This window comes from Rhinolophus hipposideros (assembly GCF_964194185.1).
Source record: "Rhinolophus hipposideros genome assembly, chromosome: 20".
NCBI classification, from domain to species: domain Eukaryota; kingdom Metazoa; phylum Chordata; class Mammalia; order Chiroptera; family Rhinolophidae; genus Rhinolophus; species Rhinolophus hipposideros.
This window is the reverse complement of record NC_138066.1, coordinates 39092384-39117348: the sequence shown is the minus strand read 5'-3', so window position 1 is coordinate 39117348 and position 24965 is coordinate 39092384. Positions and strand designations below refer to the sequence as shown.

The following is a 24965-nucleotide window of genomic DNA, read 5'->3' as shown; positions in this document are numbered from 1 at the left end:
TCTATGTGTCTCTTTTTATGCCAAATACCATGCTGTTTTGATTACTGTGACCTTGTGTTAGTTTGATGTCAGGTAGCGTGATACCTCTAGCTTTGTTCTTCTTTCTCAAAATTACTGTGGCTATTCGGGGTCTTTTATGGTTCCATATAAATTTTAGGATTATTTGTTCTAGTTCTGTGAAAAACGTCATTGACATTTTGATAAGGATTGCATTGAATCTATAGATTGCTTTGGGCAGTATAGACATTTTAACTGTTAATGCTTCCTATCCATGAGTGCGGTATATGCTTCCATTTATTTGTATCTTCTTTCATTTCTCTCCTCAATGTCTTCTAATTTTCTGAGTACAGGTCTTTTACTTCCTTGGTTAAATTTATTCCTAGGTGTTTTTTTTGTTTTTATTTTTTGATGCACTTGTAAATTAGGCACTGGAGTTTTGAGCATGATTATGAAGTAGAGGGGAAACATTACATGGTAGAGACAAGGAAGAAAGGCTTTTAAGGTGAGAAACAATATAAATAAAAGGCATTGAGATGGGAGCAAGCAAATTACAGGAAGTATGTTTGCCTGAATGGATTGTATCGGTGGGAGTAGAGTATGTAGTTAGGGGAGGGCCTAGCAGTACATACTGCAAATTTTGGATTTAACACAAAGACAGTTGAGAGCTACTGAGAATTTCTGAATGAGCCTATCAAAATTAAACCTTTAGAAAAGGATTATAATGTCCATGTGGAATATAGTGAGGAGTGGGGAGAATGCAGGAATCAAAGGGAATGAATTCCTTGGAGATTATTTGACTTGCCTAGAATTAAGTTGAATAGGATTTTGTGAAATTACGGCTATGGAAAAAATGTTTTAAACGTTTAGGTTATGTTGAAGAGGAATAATTGCTATTATTTGGTGATTACATTTTACTGTATACTAAGATATGTTTCCTCTGTGTTTAGAAAGATGAGTCAGATTTAGGTTAAGGAGAAGAAAGTGTGGCAATACGATACACTTTTTAAAGTGAAACGTCATCAGTAAAGTCATCAGTAGTTCACCGGGGAAGGGCACAGAAAGCAATTTATGACTTCAGGGGGAAATAGGACTAAGCCACTTGTGGATTATAAGCAAAAACTGGATTGTCTCTTTGGCAGTGTGGCAAAGTTGGGAAAATGGAGTATGAATCTTGTCGGATAATTTCATGTCACCTTCATAGGTACAGTAGGGGAAGGAAAGAAAATGCAAGTGCTTTCCAAACTTGCCTGAAAGAAACACCTGGGGAGTTTGTTTTTTAAAAAGAGATTCCCAGGCTTCTCCCCTGGGGAGTCTGAGTCATGAATCTGTGTTTTTAACAATCACCCTTAAGTGGTTCTTACCAGCCATATTTTGGGAAACACTGATAAAAGCAATTCCATTAACTATAACCTTCTCATCTGAAACATAGTGAAAAGCTGAGACAGTGCAGGAGTTCAGCCCCAAAGGGAAATAGGTCAGTGCATGAAGCCAGGGTCCCTATTTGCAGACATTAGCAAAAATAAAAACGAACACTTGTTAATCTAATGAGAAAATGTATTTGTATATAGCTTAGGTTTCTAATTTTGTCTTAAACTTGTTTTTCTAAATACAGGGTTAATTAAGAGTGTGTTTAAATTTAACTTTCAATATAGATAAATTCTGTTGTGAAAAGGTATAAACATTCAAGGTTATAAATCTTGATGAATTGAGAAATGTGTTTTGTGGCTTAAATCATGTTTAAAGCATGCTCCTGCTACCAGAAATGCTTTATCTTGATTGTAAAGTCAGTTCTTTAAACAGTGAATCAAACAGACTTAATGGGCACAATTGTAAAACCAAGTGGTCAGGTGGGACTCAGGTACAGGAAGCTTGGCAGGAAGGGTGTGAGGGCCTGAGTCATGTGGATGATGCGGCCATCAGGCAGAAAGCTGGGTCCATGTCAGTAGAGATGTAGGCGGAGGTTGGATAGGAGACGTGGTGTGAGGAGTGCTGATGCAGAGATTCTGGAACAGGGCTTCTGCCTGTAAGGTGAGGATTTTTTTAGTCAAGTCAGTGATTTTACTCTGAGGAATCTTCCAAAAGAATCATTTCGTCTTCTCTTCATCGGGAAATGCCATATTTTAAGTATCGCAGACTGATGTTCAATTAACACAGGTGTTTGACCATTGTAGTAAACCTGTCATTGTGATGTCTACGTTTATTCAAAGCATTGGCTGTAAATTATATTTTTGTGTATAAAAATATTTGTATTAATCTTTGACATTAAATTGATATTAGCCAGAAAATAAAACATTTTCAACCTTCTCACCCTTCTTTGCTCCTCCTGTATGAAATCTTCAGGGCACCTGTCTCTTTGGGGGGGGGGGGGGCTGATGGCGGCGCTGTCCATGGTGCTGCCTGTGACTCTGTCCGTGGTACTTACCGCTCATAGTATTTGAAATTGTGGCAGCTTGTTCTTTTCTATTTAAGAACATTGACCCTAAATTAAAATGTACTTGAAAACTATAGTCAATAATGATATTTTAATATACTTATTCATATTTCTTGGTACAAAGATGGTACACCCGTACCTGTATGTGCATTATGACATGGAATTGTTTTGGAGTCTTTCGTGCACAAAATGGGATCATGCCATACAAATCTTTCTGCAATATACTTTTTTCACTCAATATTATGTTTTAATGGGCCATCCACCTTTATTAAATATACATCAAGTTTTTAAAATTGCTATACGGTATTCCATATTATGAGTATGCCTTATTGTATTCGTCATTCTCCTACTGATCAGCATTTTTTTCATTGTTTGACTATTACAAATAATATTGCAATGAACCCCCCTATAGATCTCTTTTTAGGCAAATGTTCAAGAGTCTTTCTGGGACAGACACCTGGAAATAGAATTTTTGAATCAACGTGTTCATATTTACATTAATATTTCATCCTATACATATCTTCACTCCGTGGGAAAACAGTTAAGCTCTCTTGCTTATGAAAGTTACTCAGCATATAACCTGTACTTTCTGGGAAATGTTAAGAAAGAGCAAGACGTCCAAAAGTGGAGGCAGGAGAGTATTCTGAAACTTTCAGCTGCGATTTGAACTTATTTTGTGATCTTCTGTACATTTTCTAACCCTCATTTTGGCTTTCTGTGTTATTTTGCTTTTGAAAATGTTTATCTTCAAAATATGTGTGTCTCTCTTTATGACAGCAAAGCAAAATATATTATTAATATTTTAATACAATTACACAAGCAATTTCATTCAAAGAATTTATGGAATATCCTTGTATATAACTCAAGTGGCTGGACTATAAGAAATAAATTTAGAACAGAATTTAAGAGTGTGAAGAATTTAGTATAAAGACATATCTAATCCACCCTTCTTGTTTTATAGATGTGACAAATCAAGGCACAGAGCACTAAATTTTCCTCTAGTTACAAACAGAATTTATTAAAGCATACAGATTCTAAAGTATCTTTATCTTGCCACCTTTGTTATTAGCAAGGAGACTGGGTTTTGTGTTTTTTTTGCTGTTGTTTCATGTAAATAGTTCATGAATACATTAAGTATCTAACACACACCCAGAGGTGCTGTTAATAACAAAGATGAGTTACAAACATGTAGAACTTACAGTATTTTCCTGGATATAGTAGGTGCACAGTAAATATTTTTATAGTATTAAAAAGGAAATGTCAAACTCTAAGTTGCTTGGGAGCAAACCCTCTCTAGTAAACACTATTTCTCAAACCCTTTTTTTTTTTTAATTTTATGTTTTTGGGTCCTGCGTCCTACTTTGTTAGGGCAAAAGAGTCCACACAGCTCTCACCTTAGCTCTTTCTTGTGTCAAAGAAAGATCTGTTTGGAAACAGTGTGCTATGCCAACTCCTTATAAATGTAAATGTCCTCTGTTGGATGAGGAGGAGGAAGATGCAGAGGTCATTTTGGGGAGCAGGGGGCTGTGATTTCCCCCTGAGGGGCGTTAAACGTAGAAGGAGCATATTGTTCAATATGTTCTAATTAACTCAAATGGGGGAAAAAATCTCTGGTGATTATTACTATGTTTTAAAATCTGTGCCTGTGTGTCCCTTCAGTGAAGGCTATATATAGTCTCCTTTTGGTCAAGTTCTTTTATGATTCACTTATGTGAAACTTTTAGTTACTTGAAACATAGCAAGTATTTGGTGTCCCTGTGATTTTAAAAAAAACGCTTCTTTCCCACCCTTAGTGTCCTTATATACATTTGACAAGGCCAAACAGTGTATTGGCACAACGACCATCGAGATTGATTTCCTGCAGAAAAAAAGCATCGATTCCAACCCTTATGATACTGACAAGATGGCAGCGGAATTTATTCAGCAGTTCAACAACCAGGCATTCTCAGTGGGACAACAGGTAGTTTGAAATTGTCTTTCATTCCTTTCACTTTCTAGGCATTCTAATTCCTGTCGTTGTTCAAAATCAATTCTGTTAGGTTGGTCTGAAAGTAATTGAGGTTTTTGCAATTATTTTTAACCTTTTAAACCACAATTACTTTTGCACCAACCTAATACTTTTTAAATGAGAATTGCTTTGAATATGAGCAGGTATATCCAAGATGAGTGATAAAAGGTGAGGGAGATGTAGCCACTGACCGTCTAGTAGTCTGTTTGGAAAAATTCTAAAGTAGCTTTTAGATTACAATGTCATATAATTATAGCAGCTTTTCCCTCTGTAAATTTGGGAATACTGCAGACATATGTCTCAAATTTCTTACTTCTTATTGTGGAGTATTTGTTTAGTCTTTGGCTGTCTTTCTCTATTACTGATATATTTCTGTAGAAAAGTAGTTCTTAACTTTTTTTGGTTATGAACTTCTTTGAGAATCTTAAAAAAGTTATGTATATATATTTTCAGGTTTTTCATAGAACCTCTGAAGCCCAGATTTTCTCTTCTTTAAAATGATATTGCTGATGTTGCCCTTTTCTTTTGTACTTCACTTAATATATTGTTAACCTCCTAGGGAGAAATTCTGTTCTTTTAAAATGGTACTCTAAAAAGGTGTGAGTTTATAAATTGCTATTTGTTTGTGCACATTAATAATCATTGCTTTTTTGCCCTTATATTACATTTGTCTCCTTCTTTATGACTTTTAATGATTGCTAACTCCTTCTGTCTACCCTAGCTTTATATAGCAGTGATCTTCAAAGTGTGGTCCTACTTCCGTGAGGGTCCCTGAGGCCCTTCAGGGGGGCTGTGAAGTCAAACTATTTTCATATTAATATCGAGACACTATCTTTTCCTCTTATTCTCTCACTGGACTGTGTGCTGGTGCCGCATATCAACTGCTAAAGCAGACCTGTGGGTCCAGCTGTCTGCCAGTAAGCCAGACATTAAAATGTGACAGTGCCACTCTGCCAACTTACGTTTTTTATTTTTGAAAACAGAGTTTTTAAAAATAAATTAAAACTTATTTTTGTTGACACATGATGGATTTATTCATTTTAAAATAAATATTATGTTTGTTGTTCTAATTTCTAATATGGTAAATATCAGTAGATATAATTTATATAAACAAAGGCTTTGGGGGAATCCTGAAAAATTTTTAGGCTTTAGGGATCCTGAGACCAAACTATTGGAGAATCCTTGCTTGTAGCATTCTGATCTCTAATGACTTCCCTAGACTGTCCTTGCAGCCTCTCACCTAAGGAGTGAGAGAAGTGGTAGAGGAAAGAGTTGTTGGACTGAAAGGAGTGTTATTTCTTTTCATTCTTTTGTTTGAAATGGAATAGATCTAGAACAAGACTCCAAAGGATTTGATAATCCACACATAATTCAAACTTTTGCAAGTAGAAACTGAGTCACTGTGAGACAGGAAATGGATACAGTGCATTTATTATTATTTTTCAGATTCCTAGAATTGGAGTGAACCTCAGAGAGTTTCTTGTCTAACCTCCTCATTTTGCAAATGAAGAATTTTAGGTCCAGAGAAGATAAATGACGTGCCCCTGGCTACATATCCAGGGGTGTAGATGAGATAAGGGCCCACTAGTTAATTGACCAATGAATTAAACAGATATTTATTGAACACCAGTATGTCCCAGCCACTATTTTAGGCATTGCAGATCAGCAGTGAATAAAATACACGTAATCCCTACTCTTCATAGACCTTTCTTTCTAATTTGGGAAGACAGAAAATAGAAATGCCACGTACTGTTAAATATTTGATGTCAGCAAAACCAGATGATGCAGTAGGGAGCCAGCGTTTGGATGAAACAGCCCGAGAAGGCTCCCCCAGAAAGCGTTTAGCTGACAATCTCTTGGCTACCTGTCCATTGCTTTTTGGGCTGTACTACATTCCTCCAGATTCCTGCACGTTTTGACAGATAGTTATGCTCAAACCACCTCATTAAACTTCATTGTTTTTACCTTCTCCTTCAGCTTTAGTAGTTTAATAGAATATGTTTAGAAGAATGTTTAATAGAAAATGCTTTGGTGTTTGCAGACATCTAAAATCCCATGAAAGAGAATCCTCCATAATACAAAGAAGAAATCAGTCTTACCCCAAAGCACTGTTCTTAGTATGTATTCCCCTTTGGAGTGGTCAGTAGTAGCAGGATTGGCAGTCAGCTTTACCCATTACACCCCAGCATGGGGAAGAGGGCATGGCTTGTGGAAGGCACTCAGTAAATACTTGGCTAATGGGTGTTTAGACTCTGTCTCTGCACTGGTGTGGCAGGCATTTTGTGTTTGTTGTAACGAAGTATGGATATCCGAGTTGCAGACCCAGGCTTGAATCCTGGCACGATGGTTTACTGTGACTCTGGGTCCCATTGCTTAGCCCCTTTCTGCATCTCAGCTTCTTCATTTGTAAAACTGAGGAATAATTTCCGTGTCCAAGAGAATTTGTGAATATGAATTATTTAACCTCCTGTGGTGTTAGTTTGGTATGTAGCAGATACTCAATAAATATTAGTTCCCTTTTCCTTTTATTGGCGAGATGGGTGGTTTGCTGTGGAGCATATTTGAGAGGGATATACAGGACAAAGCTGGTTTCCTGCATTTGGAAAACATTGGTGACGATGTGAGAGTCTAGCCATTGTATCATAAAGTGATTTTCTTCTCCTTACCTCTTTTTATATAGCTTGTGTTTAACTTCAATGAAAAGCTTTTTGGCTTGCTGGTAAAGGATATTGAAGCTATGGATCCTAGCATCCTGAAGGGAGAGGCTGCAACGGGTAAAAGACAGAAGGTATGTTTTATTTCTAATAATCTTCATTAGATAACCTTTATGATGTGAATTGTGCAGATTAATAGAAATTTCCTACCCATTCTCTTGCTCAGTGATTCCTTCATATTATGTACTCTTTCTTTTAAGATAGTAGAGAGAGAAAATTGCTTTTATAGCCATCATTGTTGTTAAAATATAACATAACACTTATTTGCAGACCTAATAGTAATTTGAAATTTGTATATGTACCTGTAATCCTGGTTGAATGCAGATGATATTAATTGTAAATAAATAGTAACAATAAGACAGGCATTAGGAAAAGATACATGCGTTGAAATAAAGAAAAGAGGAATAATAGGAAGGTAGTTATGACAAAAGTAAATGTAACTTAGATGATAGGTTGGCAGATTTGCTTTGCTCAGAGACCTCATTTCCCCTTTGTTTTTGGCTTTGCTTTGAGCAGTTCAGAGTGTGCCATTAGACTAACTACGAATTATTGTCTTTCTGTACAGATTGAAGTAGGACTAGTTGTTGGAAACAGTCAAGTTGCATTTGAAAAAGCAGAAAATTCATCACTCAATCTTATTGGTAAGATTCAGTTTTTAGAGGATTCTGAATGAAGGGGGTCTACTGCTGTTGTTATAAGTGACTCAACTACAGTGATTTTCAAGTGGGGACGGAGAATAGAGGTACCTCCCTTGAGAAAGCTTTTCACAGAACCACCAAGTGTTTCCTGTCTATCAGATGTGCTGATGTGGAAGAAAGTTTAAAACCTTCACTAGATCAGCATTGTCCAATAGAGACATAATGCGAGCCACATATGTAGTTTTTAATTTCCTAGTAACCACATATAAATAAGGGAACAGATCCAGATAAAATTAATTTTTAAATTTTGTATTGAAGTAAGTTCCAACTTATAGAAGATTTGCAAAAATCGTTCAGAGAGCTCCTGTGTACTCTTCCCCAGCTTCCTCTGATGTTACGTCTTAAATAACCATAGTACAGTTACCAAAATGCGATTAACATTGTTATGTTGTTACTAACTAAACTACAGATTTTGTTTGAATTTCACCAGTTTTTTCAGTAGGTCCTTTTTCTGTTTCAGGATATAATTCAGGGTTCCACACTAAAGCTAGTTGTTTAGTCTCCATAGTCGTCTCTAATCTCTGACATTCCTCAAACTCTCATGGTTTCTCATGACCTTGAGAACTGGTCAGTTTGTAGCATGTCCCTCACCCAGTCTGTGTTAAATGCCATACTAGCACCACTTCTCTTAGTTATTGAGTTGAATGATGAATGTATTGGCGTAGAATTAACCCCTGGTCGTTCACAAAAGGTGAAGGAATTCACAAGACTCAGAAAAGTAGTAAAGCAAAGAAAGTTTTATTGAAGGTTGGGCAGAAAGAATGCCCATGGCAGTGTCTAAAGAGGACAGCTGCTGCAGGTAGTAAGGAGAGAAGCACTGGCGGGAGAGGGGGAGAGGAAGTTGCCGGGTGGGGGGAGTCTTAGAGTGGACAGCTGCAGCGGGTTGCTGCTGAGCTGGAGTTCTGTATTTTCCTATGCAGGGGGCTAGTCATCTTACAGTCGTTTACTATTGCCACTGGCTTCTTCTGAAAACAGTTGTCGCAGTTGGCTTCCTCCGAAAATTGTCCTGTGTTTGTCAGCCTGCACATGTAATGCTAGCCAGGAGATTAATCTTTAAACCTATTCTTGTTAGCGCTCAGACTCAACTCTTTCTGACTTCATCAGTTAATCTTCAGGCTTATTCCTGTTAGCTTCCAAACTCGTTCTCATTGACTCTTTTTCTGACTCATCAATAAATGTGCAGGTAACGAAAGTCTTTCCAACAGATTCTTAGTTCAGTGCTGCTCTTTTACGTTAGCCCTACTTTTATTATATTAAAATAATGCAGATTGGTCTTTAAAAATCTTAACTCACTAAAATAATGATACCATGAACTGTATAGTAACTCTTATTTTTGATTGATTTAACTAAGTTGATTGTCTACTCCAATAGAAAATAGAGGATTTCCATTGGTTACATACCATCACATTCAAGGTATTTAATTTTCTTTGAATGTGTGGCCTTTTTTCTTGATCCATAGATTATCATTCCCCCTTACTGTTTTTTCTTAATTATAAAATGTTTTATAGAATATACTCAAAAACAGCTCATACAACTCTAAAATTTTAAAATTTGATTCTATTTTCATACTATTTTGTAATTTGTTCTTAACATATTTCAAGTATCTCAATAAATACACATTTACAACATAATTTTTAATGACTGTTATTTTGTGGATGCAGGATATATCAAAATCTCCTATTATTGATCCATTTCTGCAGTGATATTTTTGTATTAGTGTTTTTGAAACTTTGAAAAAGGGAGTTGTGTGACTCATACAATGTGGGTATTTGTAAGTAATTCATGCAAAGGTGTGATTGATAGGTTCCTCCCATTTGGAAAATAAAAGTGTGTAGTGATTTAGCATACAGTAAATTTGGCCACAAGAGGGCAGTAGAGTATAAGAAAAATATTTTACATAGCTTTATAAAGGACCTGATTAAGTCCATAAAACTCTCACCATAAAATTACCGTCTAGGATAAACTTTTTCTAATGTGACCTTTTCTTCCCTAATTAAAAAAAATACAATAGGACTTTCTTTTTTTTTTTTTTTCCTTCCTTTTTCCACCTCCCACCACCACCACCACTCTGGTTCAAGCCGAGTTGTGTAGGACACAGCTCCCTGGCCCATGCTGGTATTATGAGCCTTGCGTGCCCCCCAGCTGAGGCAATCCATCGGCTGCTCACAGCAGCTCACAGCAGCCCACGCTGGTCACCAGCTGCTCCTGGCAACACACAGCAGCCCTTGGCAGCCCACACCGACCTCCGCCTGCTCATGGCAGCCCAGGTCCAGGGAGAGCTGTCGTTCACAATCTTAGCTGTAGAGGGCGCAGCTCACTGGCCCATGTGGGAATCAAACCTGCCACCTCGGGGTTAGGAGCACAGTGCTCCAACCACCTGAGCCACTGGGCCGGCCCTCTTTGTTTGTTCCTGGTAGAATGTAGTAAAGTACTTTTTATTCTTTGTATTTGAGATAATGTGATTCTCTTAAGTTACTTTAGGTGGCAGTATGACATTTAAGTAAAATAATTTTTGTCATGAAAGAATTTGAAAATACAAATTTTGAAATCATTGAAGACTTTAGGATGATTTTAGACTTCTCTGTGCAAGTGAAGAAAAAGCAAATAAAACATCAAATTTATTTAGTGTGTCTTCTCAGGCCCAGGGGTTATATACCCAGTTATAAACTTAATCTAGATAAATACATATATATTGAAATACATTTGTTTTAGGGCCCTCGAGGGACTGCCGGGTTTCAGTTGCATTTCTGGCAGCTAGTGTTGTCTTCATCAGTGATGCACATGGTGTTTCTTCTCATCAACCAAATTAGTTAACTTGGTTAGGATGAAAGGTTAATAAGACCAAGCTCCATGGATTGATTCCAAAGGGACGACAGCATGAGTTTCACTAGTCATTTTGAAAGTGTTTTACCGACCCTAAATGGGACAAGACAAAGTAGTTAACATAGCAAAACTCATCCTTCTGATTAGAGCATCAGCTACGAGCATGCTGTTCATCTTCGCCTACGGGGAGCTTCTCTTTATTCGTGGAGGGTGCCCAGGGTCCTCTGTCTTTTCACACTTACTGATGAAGGTCTGGTTTCACGTGCGTGTATCTTTGTTTGACACAGGCAAAGCTAAAACCAAGGAAAATCGCCAGTCTATCATCAATCCTGACTGGAACTTTGAAAAAATGGGAATAGGAGGTCTGGACAAGGAATTTTCAGATATTTTTCGACGAGCATTTGCTTCCCGAGTATTTCCTCCAGAGATTGTGGAGCAGATGGGTAAGTTTAAAAAGAAAAATTTGATAAAATCTTGTATTCTTTTTTTTTTTTTAATGAGTGGGATAAAGTCTCTTTTCAGTAATGTTTTGAAATTATTCTTCAGACCTGCCAAAGTAGTTTTCTCTTTTAACTTCTTTAAAAAAAAAGTTTTCTAAAAAAATAAAAATAAAAAAAATCTTTGAAGTGTTAGAACTTTCAAAATTACATTTTAATTTTATGGGGAAATCATAGAAATATTTATGGGTTTGCTCCATTTTATATGTTTATTCAGATTTTTTTTTTCCTATAGGACATTTAGAAATTTCATGTTATTTAGTTATTTATGAATATTTTTATATAGGGAATATTTAGAAATTTCATCTGACTCTAAAGATCCACTATGGGTAAGATTTACCCTGCTGAGTAATCATTAACTATTAGACTACGGGCATTGTTCTAATAGCCACTGCTGCTTTTTAGCGTGCCGTTGGTTTACCCAGTTGGTAAATCTTCATACCTAGTAAATGGAGACTGGGCGCATTTTTAAATTAGATAAGTTTGATCCAATAAGACAAATGCAGGGTATACATAGGAGTTTCCATATTGCATACAAAGAAATGCACTATTCATTTATCACTTTCCTTCTTGAAGATTTATTTAATCTATCTGTGTGAAGTGGCGTTATTTGCCTTAGTGGAAATGCTGTCATGACTGCTTTCATATCCATATCATAGAGTGGATTGGAATGTGAGTAACAGAATATCTGAGAAGGAATTTACAACAAAACAGCTTCTGGCAGACTATTAGTATAAAAACAGTATCCAAAAAAATCCGAAGGAATATGAATATATTACTCCCCTCACCCTCATCATTCTTTATCTTTAAATTGCTACTGGAAGATAAAAGTATATTCATAATGGTGGGGGTAAGAACTGCTTTCTAGGCACTAAGTGCTTGGTTCTATTAGCCTCCTATTGTCGGTAGCTTTTCTGCCTGGTCGCTCACTCTGATAAATTACAGGCAGAGCACACACCTGTTCACTGGGTAAAGGTCGAGTTTGGAATTGGATTAAGAGAAAATGACAGAGACCCTCATCACCTGAGTTTTGTACACCTTGAAATGGCAATAACATACTTTTTTATCTGAAAGATACAAAGGCCAAGTCCATAAAAAACAATTTTAATTTGGAAAATAGTAAAAAATGTGCTAGTTCACTATCTTGGTAATGTGTATTTTGAAGCACAGTAAATTCATAAAGCTTTATGATCAAGACATGAAAATATTGTTTAAGTATATTTCAGGTATACTCAGAGATAAAAGGATAATTCCAAATGTTGTAAGTTATTCTAGTAGAATATTTTTTTCTGGTTTTCAAGAGTGAGCCCTGGTGGAGAAAGGGTCTAATGATTCTGTTTCTTTGAACATTATACTATCCAGCCAACAAGTACAGAAATAACTGCTTCTGTAAAGCTGTATCTTTACATTATAGCTATTTTCTCACAGTTTGGAAGCTACCCTGTTTCCCCAAAAATGAGACATAGCCGGACAATCAGCTCTAATGCGTCTTTTGGAGCAAAAATTAATATAAGACCAGGTCTTATATAATATAATTATGTAATATAAGACCGGCTATTATATTATATTATATTATATTATATTAAAGACCTGATATTATGTTATGTCATGTCATATCATATCATATCATATCATGTCATATCATGTAAGACCCCGTCTTATAGTAAAATAAGACCAGGTCTTGTATTAATTTTTGCTCGAAAATATGCATTAGAGCTGATTGTCCAGCTAGGTCTTATTTTCAGGGAAACACGGTATTGAAGAATCAGTTATTCCGATACTAGCTTTGTGTTTGTATATTATCTAAACCCTGCTCGTTAGATTGAGTAAATAATGCATAAAGGAGTAAAACTCACGTTGGTCGATTTGTGATTATTGCCAACTGTTGAAAAGTTTGAAATTAAACCACAACAGATTTGGAATTTCTAGTGAATTAAATCTGTGTTTCTGTGATCTACATTGAAATTAGTTGAATTATAATAATATGCTTTTGTTGTCATTAGCATGCTTTTTGACTAAGGACAATGGACTTGAATTTTGTTTGTACTACTTTCAAGAACCTTTTTTAAGATTTATTTTTCTAATATTTTACACTAATTTAATTAGAGAAAAAAGTTCTGTCCTTTTTTAAAAAGTAACATATTTTTCTCTGTTTATGGCTTTTTGTCATCAAGAAGCATGTGTTATCAATTTTTATTTAAAAAGGAATAAATATAAAGCTACCTTGGCTTTTGAGCTGAACTGTAAGACGTTTTGTTTATTCTAAGTGACGATTTTCAGTGTCCTAAAGCTACCTTTTTATGGTAAAATGGCTGAGAAAGAATTATCTTGCTATGCATGTGTCATTCCCTATTTTTCAATAGAGGCTTCTTTTTTCCTTTGAATTTTAAGGGAATTAGGTAGTAGAGTAGTTATTGCACTCCAAGTACAGTGTGGTTATAAAGTTCTCATTAGGCTTTGGTAAAAGTGTATAAAAGTGCAAATTGCTGCATTTGGATAGAATATAAAACAACACTGCACAAGTCTTTTTATGTTCTTTTACCCTGCCAGGTGGAAACAAAATTGCCTGATTATTTTCTTCTTTGTTAACTAAATAGATAATAAACCTGTGTGGTTTGGGGATCCAGTTGGCCATTAGGTATGATTGTTTAAATCAATTCAAATGAAAAAAAAAGTGATTAGAAAAGAATAATTAAGGGTCTCTTTTGTTTTGTTTTAAGCAGAGAACTTTTTGGCTTGAGACCAAATCATTATCTTTACCATGAAGTCTAGAGTTATGTCTACTTTGTAAACAGGAATCTTAACTGAATGGATCTTTTTGCCTATACATCAAAGTTTCAAGTTCACACAGTGATAAATTTAGAATTCTCTTTTGTCGTGTTTATGAGACTGATAATTATGCTTTTAGGTAATATAGTCCTTTCTTTTTGCTTGTAAAACTTCATGTTGCTTTTCAAAATTGAAAATGCAGATTATATACATACAAAATGTTGCTGATGAGATATAGGAAGACTAAAGGACTAACCAGAGGCACAGAATTATGTAATAAAATTAAGGATCGGACGAGGTAATATACATGAAATAAGTGTCCTACCTGTTAGTTTCCAATCTATTAGTTTCTCTCTTGAAGTACTTTCAACTATGTAGTACATACCTTCTTGTTACAATATTTTCATAGAATTAAAATCATGGAAAGACTTCAAGAGGAAAAGAAATCGCGTATAGCCCTGCAAGAAGAAGAAGAAAGGCCGGGGAATATCTGCTTAAGACTTTTGTTTTTGCTGTTGTTGTTTGAATCAGTATAACTACTGTCTCCCTGTGTGTAGCGGTTGGACTCACCCAAACCCACATCTGGCAGCATTTCCTTTTAAGTATATTAAAGCATTAGCAAAGAAAACTAGACCTATACCTTGCACTTAGTGGATACCAAGTAGCTATTTCGTTACAGTGTCATCCAACCCCCATAATGATAGACGTTTAGTTAGGAATGACCTTAAATCCTTACTTTGGGGGGTTATACTCAGTGAAGCACCTTTTGAGTCCCAGATAGAAATTTGGGCACCAAAAACCGGTATCTGAAAGTACAGGTGAGTAAATTTAAAAGCTGATTGCTGTCCTTGAGCATACTCTGGTGTCAACTGAATATTTTCTTCAGTTTAGACATACTTATTCCTTTGCATGCAGTTTTGTGGAGTGTGCTCAGGATAAACAATTGATGGATGACCTCACTTCTCATTGTAGCTCTTTTGTTGGCAAAGACAGAGTTTTCAGCATCCCTGGCAATTACCTCTAAACTGTAAATGTCAGAGCAAAAAAAACCACACGCACAAATCCTTTTCAAAGAACAGTGGAATAATTGTTAAAGAATTAGCATCCCTTTATGTAATTTTAGGACGAGGCTCACATCTATTCAAGGAAAGGGGCTTTGGCAGAAGTTATCCGTTTTAGAGCTCAGAAGGAAAAGGGCGTACAAACTTCACTCCCCAAGCCGGACACTCCTTCAGTGAATCTATATCTTGCCGCTATCCAAGTGGGAAGGAAAGCCACTTGTTATGGTCTTGTGCCCCCATTCTTTGAAACTGACAGTGTATTCTTTTTGGTCCCCTTTACTCTGTGCCTGCCTCTCTAAGCCCATTTTCAATCTGTACTTTTAAAGTTTCTTTTGAAATTCTAGAGGAAAGCAACTCTTTTCTGCTATCATAAGTGGGACTCCGGTTACTCTATGAAGTAGAGCTGTGAAGAGATAAGGAGCCTTTCAGTCACATACAGACATCTTTCAGATGCTAAGAACAGTGCAAATAAAATACAGTGGAAGAAAGGGCGCTAAGGTTTTGTACATGCCATGTTGGGGAGAGAGGGCGTCCTTGCTAAGATTAACATAAACACTGACACTCGCAGAATGCATTTTCACACCCCCACTCATGAGGAGAGATTGCAATTTAAATGGGGGTTAAGACATCTAGCCGAACTCCAGGGCTCTGTAAAAGGAACCCTAAGGCTAAAGAGCTTATCTGAAATTTTAAAAAAAGAAGAAGAAAATGAAGCTTTCTGACATTCATCTTCTCCCCTTGTATTAGTCATAACTTGCTTTTCAGCTATATTTTAGGTTTTGAATGCCAACCTGACATCTGTTCAAGTCTGCCTGTAATTTATTAGGAAAGGAAAAGAAAGCAATTGCTCACTAGTTAGAGATGCAAAACTTCCCCCTTCTGGTTTTCCACAAAGTACTTATAGATGATACTGAGACATGAGGAATATGATAATTTAATAATTTACTAATTCTGACTTCAGGTTGGGAAATTTAGAAAGTGTCTTTTTAATTAGAAGATGACACTGGCTTTTGACCATGTGATTTCCAAAATCTCTAGAGCAGAAATTAGAGATCAAGCACACACCATAAAAAAGTACTATTGGTGCCTTCCTCTACATTGAAATTTTTAACCTCAAATTAATTTTCCCATTGGTTTTAATATTTTAATCAAATTTACTTACATTTGAATAGAAATAATGTGACTGTGCTTATAACTCAGAGTCAAACTACATGCAAGTTCAGTTGGCAGTTTTTATTTATAAACAGACTTTTAGAAAGAAATCTTTTAGGGGTACAGAGCGACCTGTGAGTCACCAGTGCATTAGATTTGCAGGCAGCTGCAGTTGAGTTACACATCAGTAATTGGGTCACTATAAAACTGAAGTCTAAGTTTGAACCTACATGTCTACAGTCAGGAAATGATTACATAAATTATGCTACATCCTTCCATCCTCATTATGGAATACAGCGGAGCAAATCGTAAAGGATATAGCTCTAAATGTACAGACACATTTGTTCTAATAAAAAATATATATAAAACTGAAAGTAAATGCATTACAAAAGTCTCTACAGGCACACATTAAATTGAAAAAATAAATTGTTCACTTCTGTGAAAGGGAAGTTAGGATGGGAAACACAGGGAGATTTTTGTTCTTTTAGTCTGCATACGTCTACGTCTGAATGTGTTACTCTGATATTAGAGTTCTACTGTGTAATTAAAAAAAAGAAGAAAACAGACAAAAAGATAATACCACGTGCTATCTATCTCTCCCATGGGGTAGCCCCACAGTTAGTGCAGCAAGGGAGCAGGGGAGAGGTGTGCTCCACTGCCTTCATGAAGTTTCCTTGGAGGAGAAGAGTGCAGGGGTGAAGGCCCGCATTCCCGGGCCATCTATGGCAGCCCCTTTCAGAGGGTAGGCAGAAGTGTCTGTCCTTTTCTACTGGAAAGATAAAAACAACATTTTGGTATGTGACAAACTGTTTGCATTACCTTCTGCGTTATAGTAATGAGTATAGGTGGTTTATATTCTTTCCAAATTGTGAGAACATTCGCATCCAGGCCTTGAAGCAGCTGTGAAAGCATTAGAGCGGGAAGGGTGAGAAAGGTGACTTGAGGGAGAGCAGAATTTCTGACACGAGAGGAGCTGTGCTTGGATTGGTTTTCAGTCTTCAGAACCTTCCTGCTGAGGAGTCTAACTCTTGTGACTCCTAAAGTGAAACGGTTCATGTTTTTTCCTGCCCATCCATATTTCGGTTGGGATGATGGTGGTGGTAGCTAATACTTTTATAGTGCCAGGCACTATTCTAAGTGCTTTCCGTACATTAACTTATTTAATCCTCACAACAACCTTATGAGGTAGATACGTGCTGTCCCCATTTTATGGAGAAGGAAAGTGAGTCTGAGAAAGGTTAAGTAACAAAACATATAGCTAGTAAGTGGTAGAGTTAGATGTGAACCCAGGCAGTCTGGGCTCAGAGTTCCTACTCTGAACCCTCATATTGTTCTCTCATGAAAGCCCATCATATAAATCCATTAAAATGGTCCTGTCAGCCCCACTTCTTGGGGACCTCTGAGGCGGTCTTTGAGGAGCTAGAGCCAAGGGTTTTCCAACTGTGACACCATGGACATTTGGGGCCAGATAATTATTGGACACAGGGTGCTGTGCATTGTAGGATGTTTAGCAGTATCACTGGCCCCTACACACTAGATGCCAGTAGTATTCCCAACCCCACCCTTTGTGGGGAAAACCAAAAATATCTCCAGACATTGCCAGATGTCCCCTGGGGGCAAAATCAGCCTTGGTTGAGAACCATTGATCTAGTACAACCCCCTGGCTCCTTCTCTTTACGGATGTAGAAGCTAAGGTCACTAAGCAGTCACGGGCAGAACTGGGACTAGGACTCGGTGCCCTGGCTCAGGAACCATAGAGGAGAAAAAGGAAATGACTTAGGAAGTTTGTACGACTCGTAAGTGGCAGAGCTGGGGTCGGAAATGAGGATGTCCGGTTCCCGAGTCTGTATTCTGAACGGCCTTCCAAATACTGAAAGATGCAGCTGAGAATCACGTGGTCAGTAAAGCCTTGAACTTGATGTCAGAGAATATCCTGTGATGAGTAAACAAGTTCCCCTTTACCTTTCTTCCCTAATTAATTCTCAGACATTTGCAAAGCTTTTCATAAATAAAGGTTCTGAGAACTTATAATAGGTTTGGGGAACAAAAGGAAGAGAGGAATTGTTAAAACTCTGAAGGTGTGTGGGTCCGGTCTCACCTCTCCCATATCCTGTGTGCGCTTATAAATGACTGCCTGCGCATTCAGAGCTATCCAGTACTTTAGTAATTTGCTAGAATTCTACATGTTGAGTATATATAGTTATAAACCATAGAAATCAGATCTTTGTATTTAGAAATCAGACAAGACAACTGTTTAAACTTTCCCCTGCTAAATGGTTCAGCCACCTCCTCCTCCTCCTCCTTCCTCTTCATCATCATCCTCTTCCTCCTCTTCCTCTCCCCCTCTTTTTCTTCCTGTTCCCCTTCTGCAGATTAGAGGCATTTTCCAAAATCTCAGATATTTTTGTCAAGGCAGTGAGTATGTTGCCTGAAAGCATAAAGATCTCTTTATCTGTTCAGATTTTAAAATTTGAGTAGAGAAACTGTCTCAATTGAGATTTCTTAATTTTCTTGTTTCAGGCAGATTTTCTGGAACTTGAATGTGGCAAAAATCAGTGGACTTACTTTGGCGTGGAGTAAGAAGTTTAGGTGCTCGATCTATGAGAGTGAGTGAACTCTCTCAGACTCTATGGTTTTATGAATAAGCTGCTTTCCCAGTAACCTGATGGATTCAAATTGTCACAAGCTCAGGAGACGTGAAGAGTTGGTAGTAGAACTGTAGGTCTAAGAAGGCTAGTCCACTTTCTTCATGTGTTTTTGGGCACGTATTGTAGCATAATCCAGGAAGGAGGTGGTCACTATGGGTGTGTCAGCAGCTCTGTTTTAAGTGATTTGTCAACATAGAGATGGAACATAAGTGTTAAAATTAAATAATCGTATAGAAGTTAAACAACATAATTTTAAGTGACATCAAAAGCCAGTACATAATAAAATGCCCAATGAGTGGTATAGATGATAAGTCCTATAGGATTTTAAGAGACTCACCAAAGACTTTGTAGAGGAGGCGGAGCGTGGGTGAGGCCTTAGATGGTGAATGATTTTGCACAGGGGGGCAGAGGGATGGTTGTCCATATCCTGGGCAGAGTGACAGACAAGACCAAGTACAGAATTCACTGCTTAGACCAGTCTGGCAAAGCTGTTGTTGGGAAGAAGCAGGAAATTAGATTTCAGAGTGAGGTTGGGGTTGGGTTGTAGAAAGCCATGATGCAGGAGATGATTTTTTTTTTTTTTGAAAGGATTGTTTCTGTTTAACCTTTCCGGCCCAGGGTCTTCTCCTATGCTTCCCCTGAGCCTTGTATGTACTTCGAATCTAGCTCTGTTCTTAATGCAGTATAATTATTCCTTTGCATTACCTTCAGAAGGCAGGTTCCCAGCCTCAGCATTTTTGACATTTTAGGCTGGATAATTCTTTGTTGGGGGTGTGAGAGAGCTGTCCTGTGCATTGTAGGATGATTAGCAGCGTCTCTGGTCTCTGTCCACTCTGTGCCAGTAGTTCCCACCCCCTACACACAGACACACACATACACACACACACCAATAAAAAAAATTGTCTCCCCTGGATGGCAAAATCACCCTGCATTGAGAACCACTGTTCTACGGCCTTTGAAGGTACAACTGTGATGTGTTTTTATCCATGTCTTACTAACATCAGGGCTGTTTGGATGTGGTTTGTAGACCATTGCTGGACCGTGAACCATTGTTACCAATGGTAAGATAAATATTGAGGTTGAAAGTAAAAATGTAGAAACCTTTTTTTTTTTTTTTTAGCAATTTACCATTACCACAATTTTATTAATTGTATTTTACAAAAACATTGAACTGCAATGGATTAAAAACTTAGAAAAAAAATCAAACAAACTGGACTTTGGCATAGATAGCTTGAGAAGCTCTGCCCTACATAAATATTTGCTAAATGAATGAAATTTTTGAACAAATGATTATAATAGGAAGTCATTGAGAATTTTAAGCAGTAGAATAAAGCAATTAAAGTTAGTATTTTAGGATAATTAATATGATGATACTGTGTGAAAAGGATTGCTGTAGAGAGGAGGTAAAAGACTGAACAGTCTGGGAGATGAGTAGACTCTTAATCGTCCAGTTGTGTGGTACTTAAAACCTGGATTAAGGTGGTGCAACGGGAATGGAAAGGGAAGAAAAGCTATGAAAAAGATTATAAAGACAAAATTAGCAGAATTTGGTGATTTAGTTTTTGTGGATGACAGAATTAGATGTCTCAGTGAGAAAATGTTAGAAATAAGAAAACCAGAAGACCTCGTTTGGGGTGAGTAGAGAATATCATTGCACATATTTTCATTGCCATGGACAGAAACTGGAACCTGCATTGAAGTTAGAGAGTAAGAATTACTGCTATTTTTATTTACTGAAGGGTAGCTTCAATCAAGCCACACGTGTTTAATAAGTCCACAGTTGACCACTCTTTCTTGAAGTAGCCTCTTTACTTGGTCTCTCTCTAAGCGTTTCAGGTTTTCCTTTTACCTCTCGCTGGCCTCTTTCAGTCTCTTTTGTGTCCTTGAACATGTTGGAGTTCCTCAGGAGTTTCTCTAAGACCTACTCTTTTCCTCACTCTGTAATTATTTTCCCCCAAAGTGATCACATCTCTCTGTAGCTTCAATTAGTATCTTCAGGCCATTCACTCTCAAACATGCATATTCTATCTCAGTCTTAGTTTAGAGCTCTGGATTTTTACCAGCATCACCTGTTGGCTATCTCATGATCACAAAGTGAGCTCAAAATTAAACTCATTCAGCTGCCCCCTCCATGCCCCTCCTTCTGTGTTTTCTCTCAGGCAGTGCTCTAGCCGAAAACCTAGACGCCTTCCTTAACTCCTTTCTTCCCCTTGCCTCCCATTCCAGTCAGTCACAGAATGGACTGTCAGGGCTGCCATCTCCTCAGCATCTCAGGTCTGCCCAGTCTGTCCGTCTCCCCCACCAGCTCCTTCCTTCAGGACTCCTTCCTTCATTCTCTCTCGCCTGAATTGCTCCCTTCTCTAATCCATTCTCCACACTGGAACTGGAGTGATTTTTATAAAAAGGCAAGTCTGATCCTGTTGCTCCGCTGGTTAAAACTCTTCGGTAGCTCTCCTTCACTCCTGCCGTGGCTTACAAGCCCTCTGTGGTCTGGCCCCTGCCAAGCTCTCCTCTCCCGCCTGCCTGCCTGTGCCCCTCCCCCTGCTCTGGGTTCCAGCCAGCCTGTGCTATTTTCAGGTCCTCTAATTTGCCATGCTACTGTCTCTCACCTGCCTCCACAGCCAAGGTTATTTGTTCACCATCTTTTTATCCAACTCTTCCCTTTAGGCCCTAGCTTTGATCTGACTTTTCCTGAGTGTTTTTGGCTTTAGTGCTCCTCCTATGTGTTCCAATAATTCCATATATTCTTTTGTGCATTATTACATTATAATATAATTGCTTATTACATGTCTATATTCCAGCCCCTTTCTTCATGTCTGTACCCCCAGAGCATAATATGAATTCCGTAAGGAAGCAATCTTGTTCATTTTTGTCATTAGTGTATTTTCTGCTCCTGGCATGGTGGCTAACTCATAATATGAGTTTTCAGGAAAGGCATAAATGCCAAGAACTTGATGTATCTCAATTGGAGGACACTTAGTTAGACCTTAGTCCTGCCCTCAAAATGCTTCCCGTGTATTTGGGAACAACACTATATTGGCACATCTCAGAGCAGTGTTGTGTAAAGCATGAGGCCCATTGTGAACCAAATGAGCAAAGCCGGCAGTATGGGGACACAGCAGATGCACTGGCGAGGTGAAGCCTTGAGCCATGTCCTTTAAAAGTCAGAGCAGATGTGATGTTTATAATTTTTTACTAAATCTATTGGTAGATCCTTCTAGATTCCTTGTTAATCTAGGAAAGACCTCTACTGTTGGTCCCAAATGGAGCTAAGACTCCAGAAATAAGAAAGGAAAAAATATTTTGCTTAGGTTCTTGTCACCTACCATCTGCTTCAACGGGAATTGCATTCTTACATTAGGGTGCTGTGAAAAGTGCCCAGATTTAAAGGCACCAGGTCAGTAGTGGGTGTGTGCGCGCGCGCACATATGCATTTTCTATTTTATAGATTATAAGCGTAATGCATCCTCATAAAACAACACAGATATGCAGAGTAAAAAGTGATATTTCCCTTCATTTTACCCACACCAATTTTACTCCTTCTCTTAAAGGTAGTCACTGAAAAGAAATTGGTGTGAATTGTTTCAGACCTCTTCCTAAGCATTTATACACCTACGTTTTTTTGACGATGGGAATTCGTGTAGATTTATTTTTCTGTTTAAATAGGAACACACTAGTCACTGTTCTGTGACTTTTTTATTTACTTAATAGTGTATCTTGGGCTTGTTTCCATGTAAGAACACATTAATGCCATTTTGTTTTTCAAAAAGATAAATACCAATAGCAGCAGTCTATCCAAATAATCCTGTCAGAGTAAATGAGCATCTTTCCCTCAGCAGTAGGGCGGCCCTTGGGCACGCCAAAGCAAAACTGGCTTTGAGTTGGCCATTACCACTGACCACTGACTGTACGGCCCTGGTCCTCTTCATGCTTCAGGGCCCCACACTCTGTGAGCCTCGGTATCCTCACCTGCAAAGTTACTTACTCTGCAGGGTAGCATTCATGTGTATACATTTTCTCACACTACCTGGCTCACTATGAAATACTCTGTAGATGGTGCATGGTTGGATATTGCCAACGGTACTTTTATAACTGTGAAAGGCAAAAGTCTTTAATCCCTTCCCTTTAATCAAACGTTTAGATGTATTTTATTATTTTAAACTTTTGTTGCTGTTGAAAATAGTTAACACGCCTTAGATTATCCTCTTATGCTGTTTTGTAATTACCCATTTTGAACAGTGTTTGTTGATAAGGTAGTCAAGGGGACACTTAGAAATATTTTTTCTTTTGTTTGTGAACTCATACTTTGGCTGATTTATATTTACTTTTTATCACGTTCCATCAAAGAGGAGCTGATAAATGCTCTACCACTTCTATAACTCTTGTCAGTTTCTTACGTGTAATATACTGACTTGGAAAAACAACAACCATCTTGATAGACACAACAGAGAATAGGATGTTAGAGGAAGGGAAGTGGAAGAAAGAATTAGTAATACTGTTAGCAAAACGCTGCCCAGAACTTAACACAGTATTATTTAGGAGCGTACTTCTACCATGATTCAGAAAAGACTTTTCTCAGAGAAGAGTTCTATATGATTTGTTATTTGGAACAATGTACCTTTGATAATATGTCCATAATTAAAAAAAAAAAAAACGCAAGAAACTTGGATTTTGCTTTTTAATAATTAACATGGTATTTTTTGAGGTTTTTCAAAGAAGTTAAACAGCAGTAAATCCCTTCTGTACCATTTTATAATAGTGTGAAATTTGTGATGGAACATTATGGTAGATAATATACCCAATACTCAAAGAATTACATGTGATTGTGAGTTCTTCAGTAACACCTCTGGCTTTAACCCACTACCTTGTCTCTGGGCAAGTAATAGTTTGAGTTGTATTATTTCAGAGTCACTGAAAAGTGATATATAAAGATACACACATCTGCAGCTTGAACTTCTGTACTGCTTATACATGCATTTACCACAATGATATCATTTTTTTAGAAGTGCTTTGATTTTTAAAAATCTATCTAGAATCCTGTCATGAGGGAGAAAACTTAGCAAGACTTAAGAGCCTTTTGATAATGAATGGTTACTGTAGGATAAACCTATAATTAGTATGCTGCTAATCCACACATCAGATAGATTCAGTCAAATCTCAAATATACGCACATAGGAGAATTATCCAAATTGCAGATTATTAGTGCATTCCTGGGACATTTCCATGGTGACCCACAATGACTTTTCTGCCTGACACGTTCCTTGTGTTCCTGGACTTCTCATTCCACAAAACTTCTCTTTATTGGTTCTTCTTGCCTTTCTGTCTGCTACCTGATTACTTTGGCTTCCTCTGTAACTCTTCATCTAGGCAACCAATTGTGGCTTTGATGAGCGTAGGAAAAGAGAGATAGGAAAGACTCACTTGACTGAGTTACACATTCTCTGTAGTCTGATTTTTCTTTATTTGACTATAGAAGGCTGACCCTATGTGATACTAAATGACATAGAACTCAGTTGTTCAAAATTCAGATTTTTCTTAGTAGTAGCAATGGCTCCAGGTGGGATACTGTGTCAACATAAGGAGAGATGCTAGTTTATTGCCACAGTCCAAAGATTTAATCCTTTTCTCCATTTTACCTAAAAGTGAATGGATTGAACTTGCAATTCAGTAATTCTGGTTTTAGCAACTCATATAAGAATTCAAAGGAAAATATAGTTTAGAAGGATAGATAGGAACAGAAGACATTGTTTATGTTTATTACTTTAATTATCCAGTCCTTTCTCAAACATTATTTTTGCCCCTTTTGCTAGTGGATCCTTTGCTTTCTGCTCTCAATTGCTGTTGTCAAGGTATGGAATTTTCTCGAAAGGATTGACACCCATTTTGCATTATCTAATACTCCTCTCTGTGAGCTAATCAAAAGTAGACAGTTTATCTGTAGATATTGTAGACTTAAATGCATTAAAGTAGTTATATATTTGAATCAGAATTAGACTGTTAGAGTAGGAGACCTTAGAAATGATCTCATTGAAAATTTTCCCAATTTAAACTTATTTAACAAACATACTTACATAGAGATATACCTGTTAATGTTCCAAGGAACACCAGTTTGAGAAACACTGATCTTATCCATGTCATTCTTTTTTTTTTTTAATTTATTGGGG

General features: G+C 37.3%; 1 protein-coding gene across 3 annotated transcripts in view; it reads left to right on the top strand.

Annotated features, from left to right (window-relative positions):
* NSF (N-ethylmaleimide sensitive factor, vesicle fusing ATPase) overlaps nucleotides 1-24965 on the top strand; it is a gene marked incomplete at its 3' end in the record, with an annotated part of 126819 nt that overhangs the window by 23870 nt on the left and 77984 nt on the right. For all 3 annotated transcript variants that reach the window (XM_081027499.1, XM_081027498.1, XM_081027500.1), the window contains exons 5-8: nucleotides 4225-4391; nucleotides 7120-7227; nucleotides 7719-7794; nucleotides 10962-11117. In XM_081027499.1, coding sequence (XP_080883625.1) covers nucleotides 4225-4391; nucleotides 7120-7227; nucleotides 7719-7794; nucleotides 10962-11117 — 507 coding nt within the window. The remainder of the gene's footprint in view (nucleotides 1-4224; nucleotides 4392-7119; nucleotides 7228-7718; nucleotides 7795-10961; nucleotides 11118-24965) is intronic.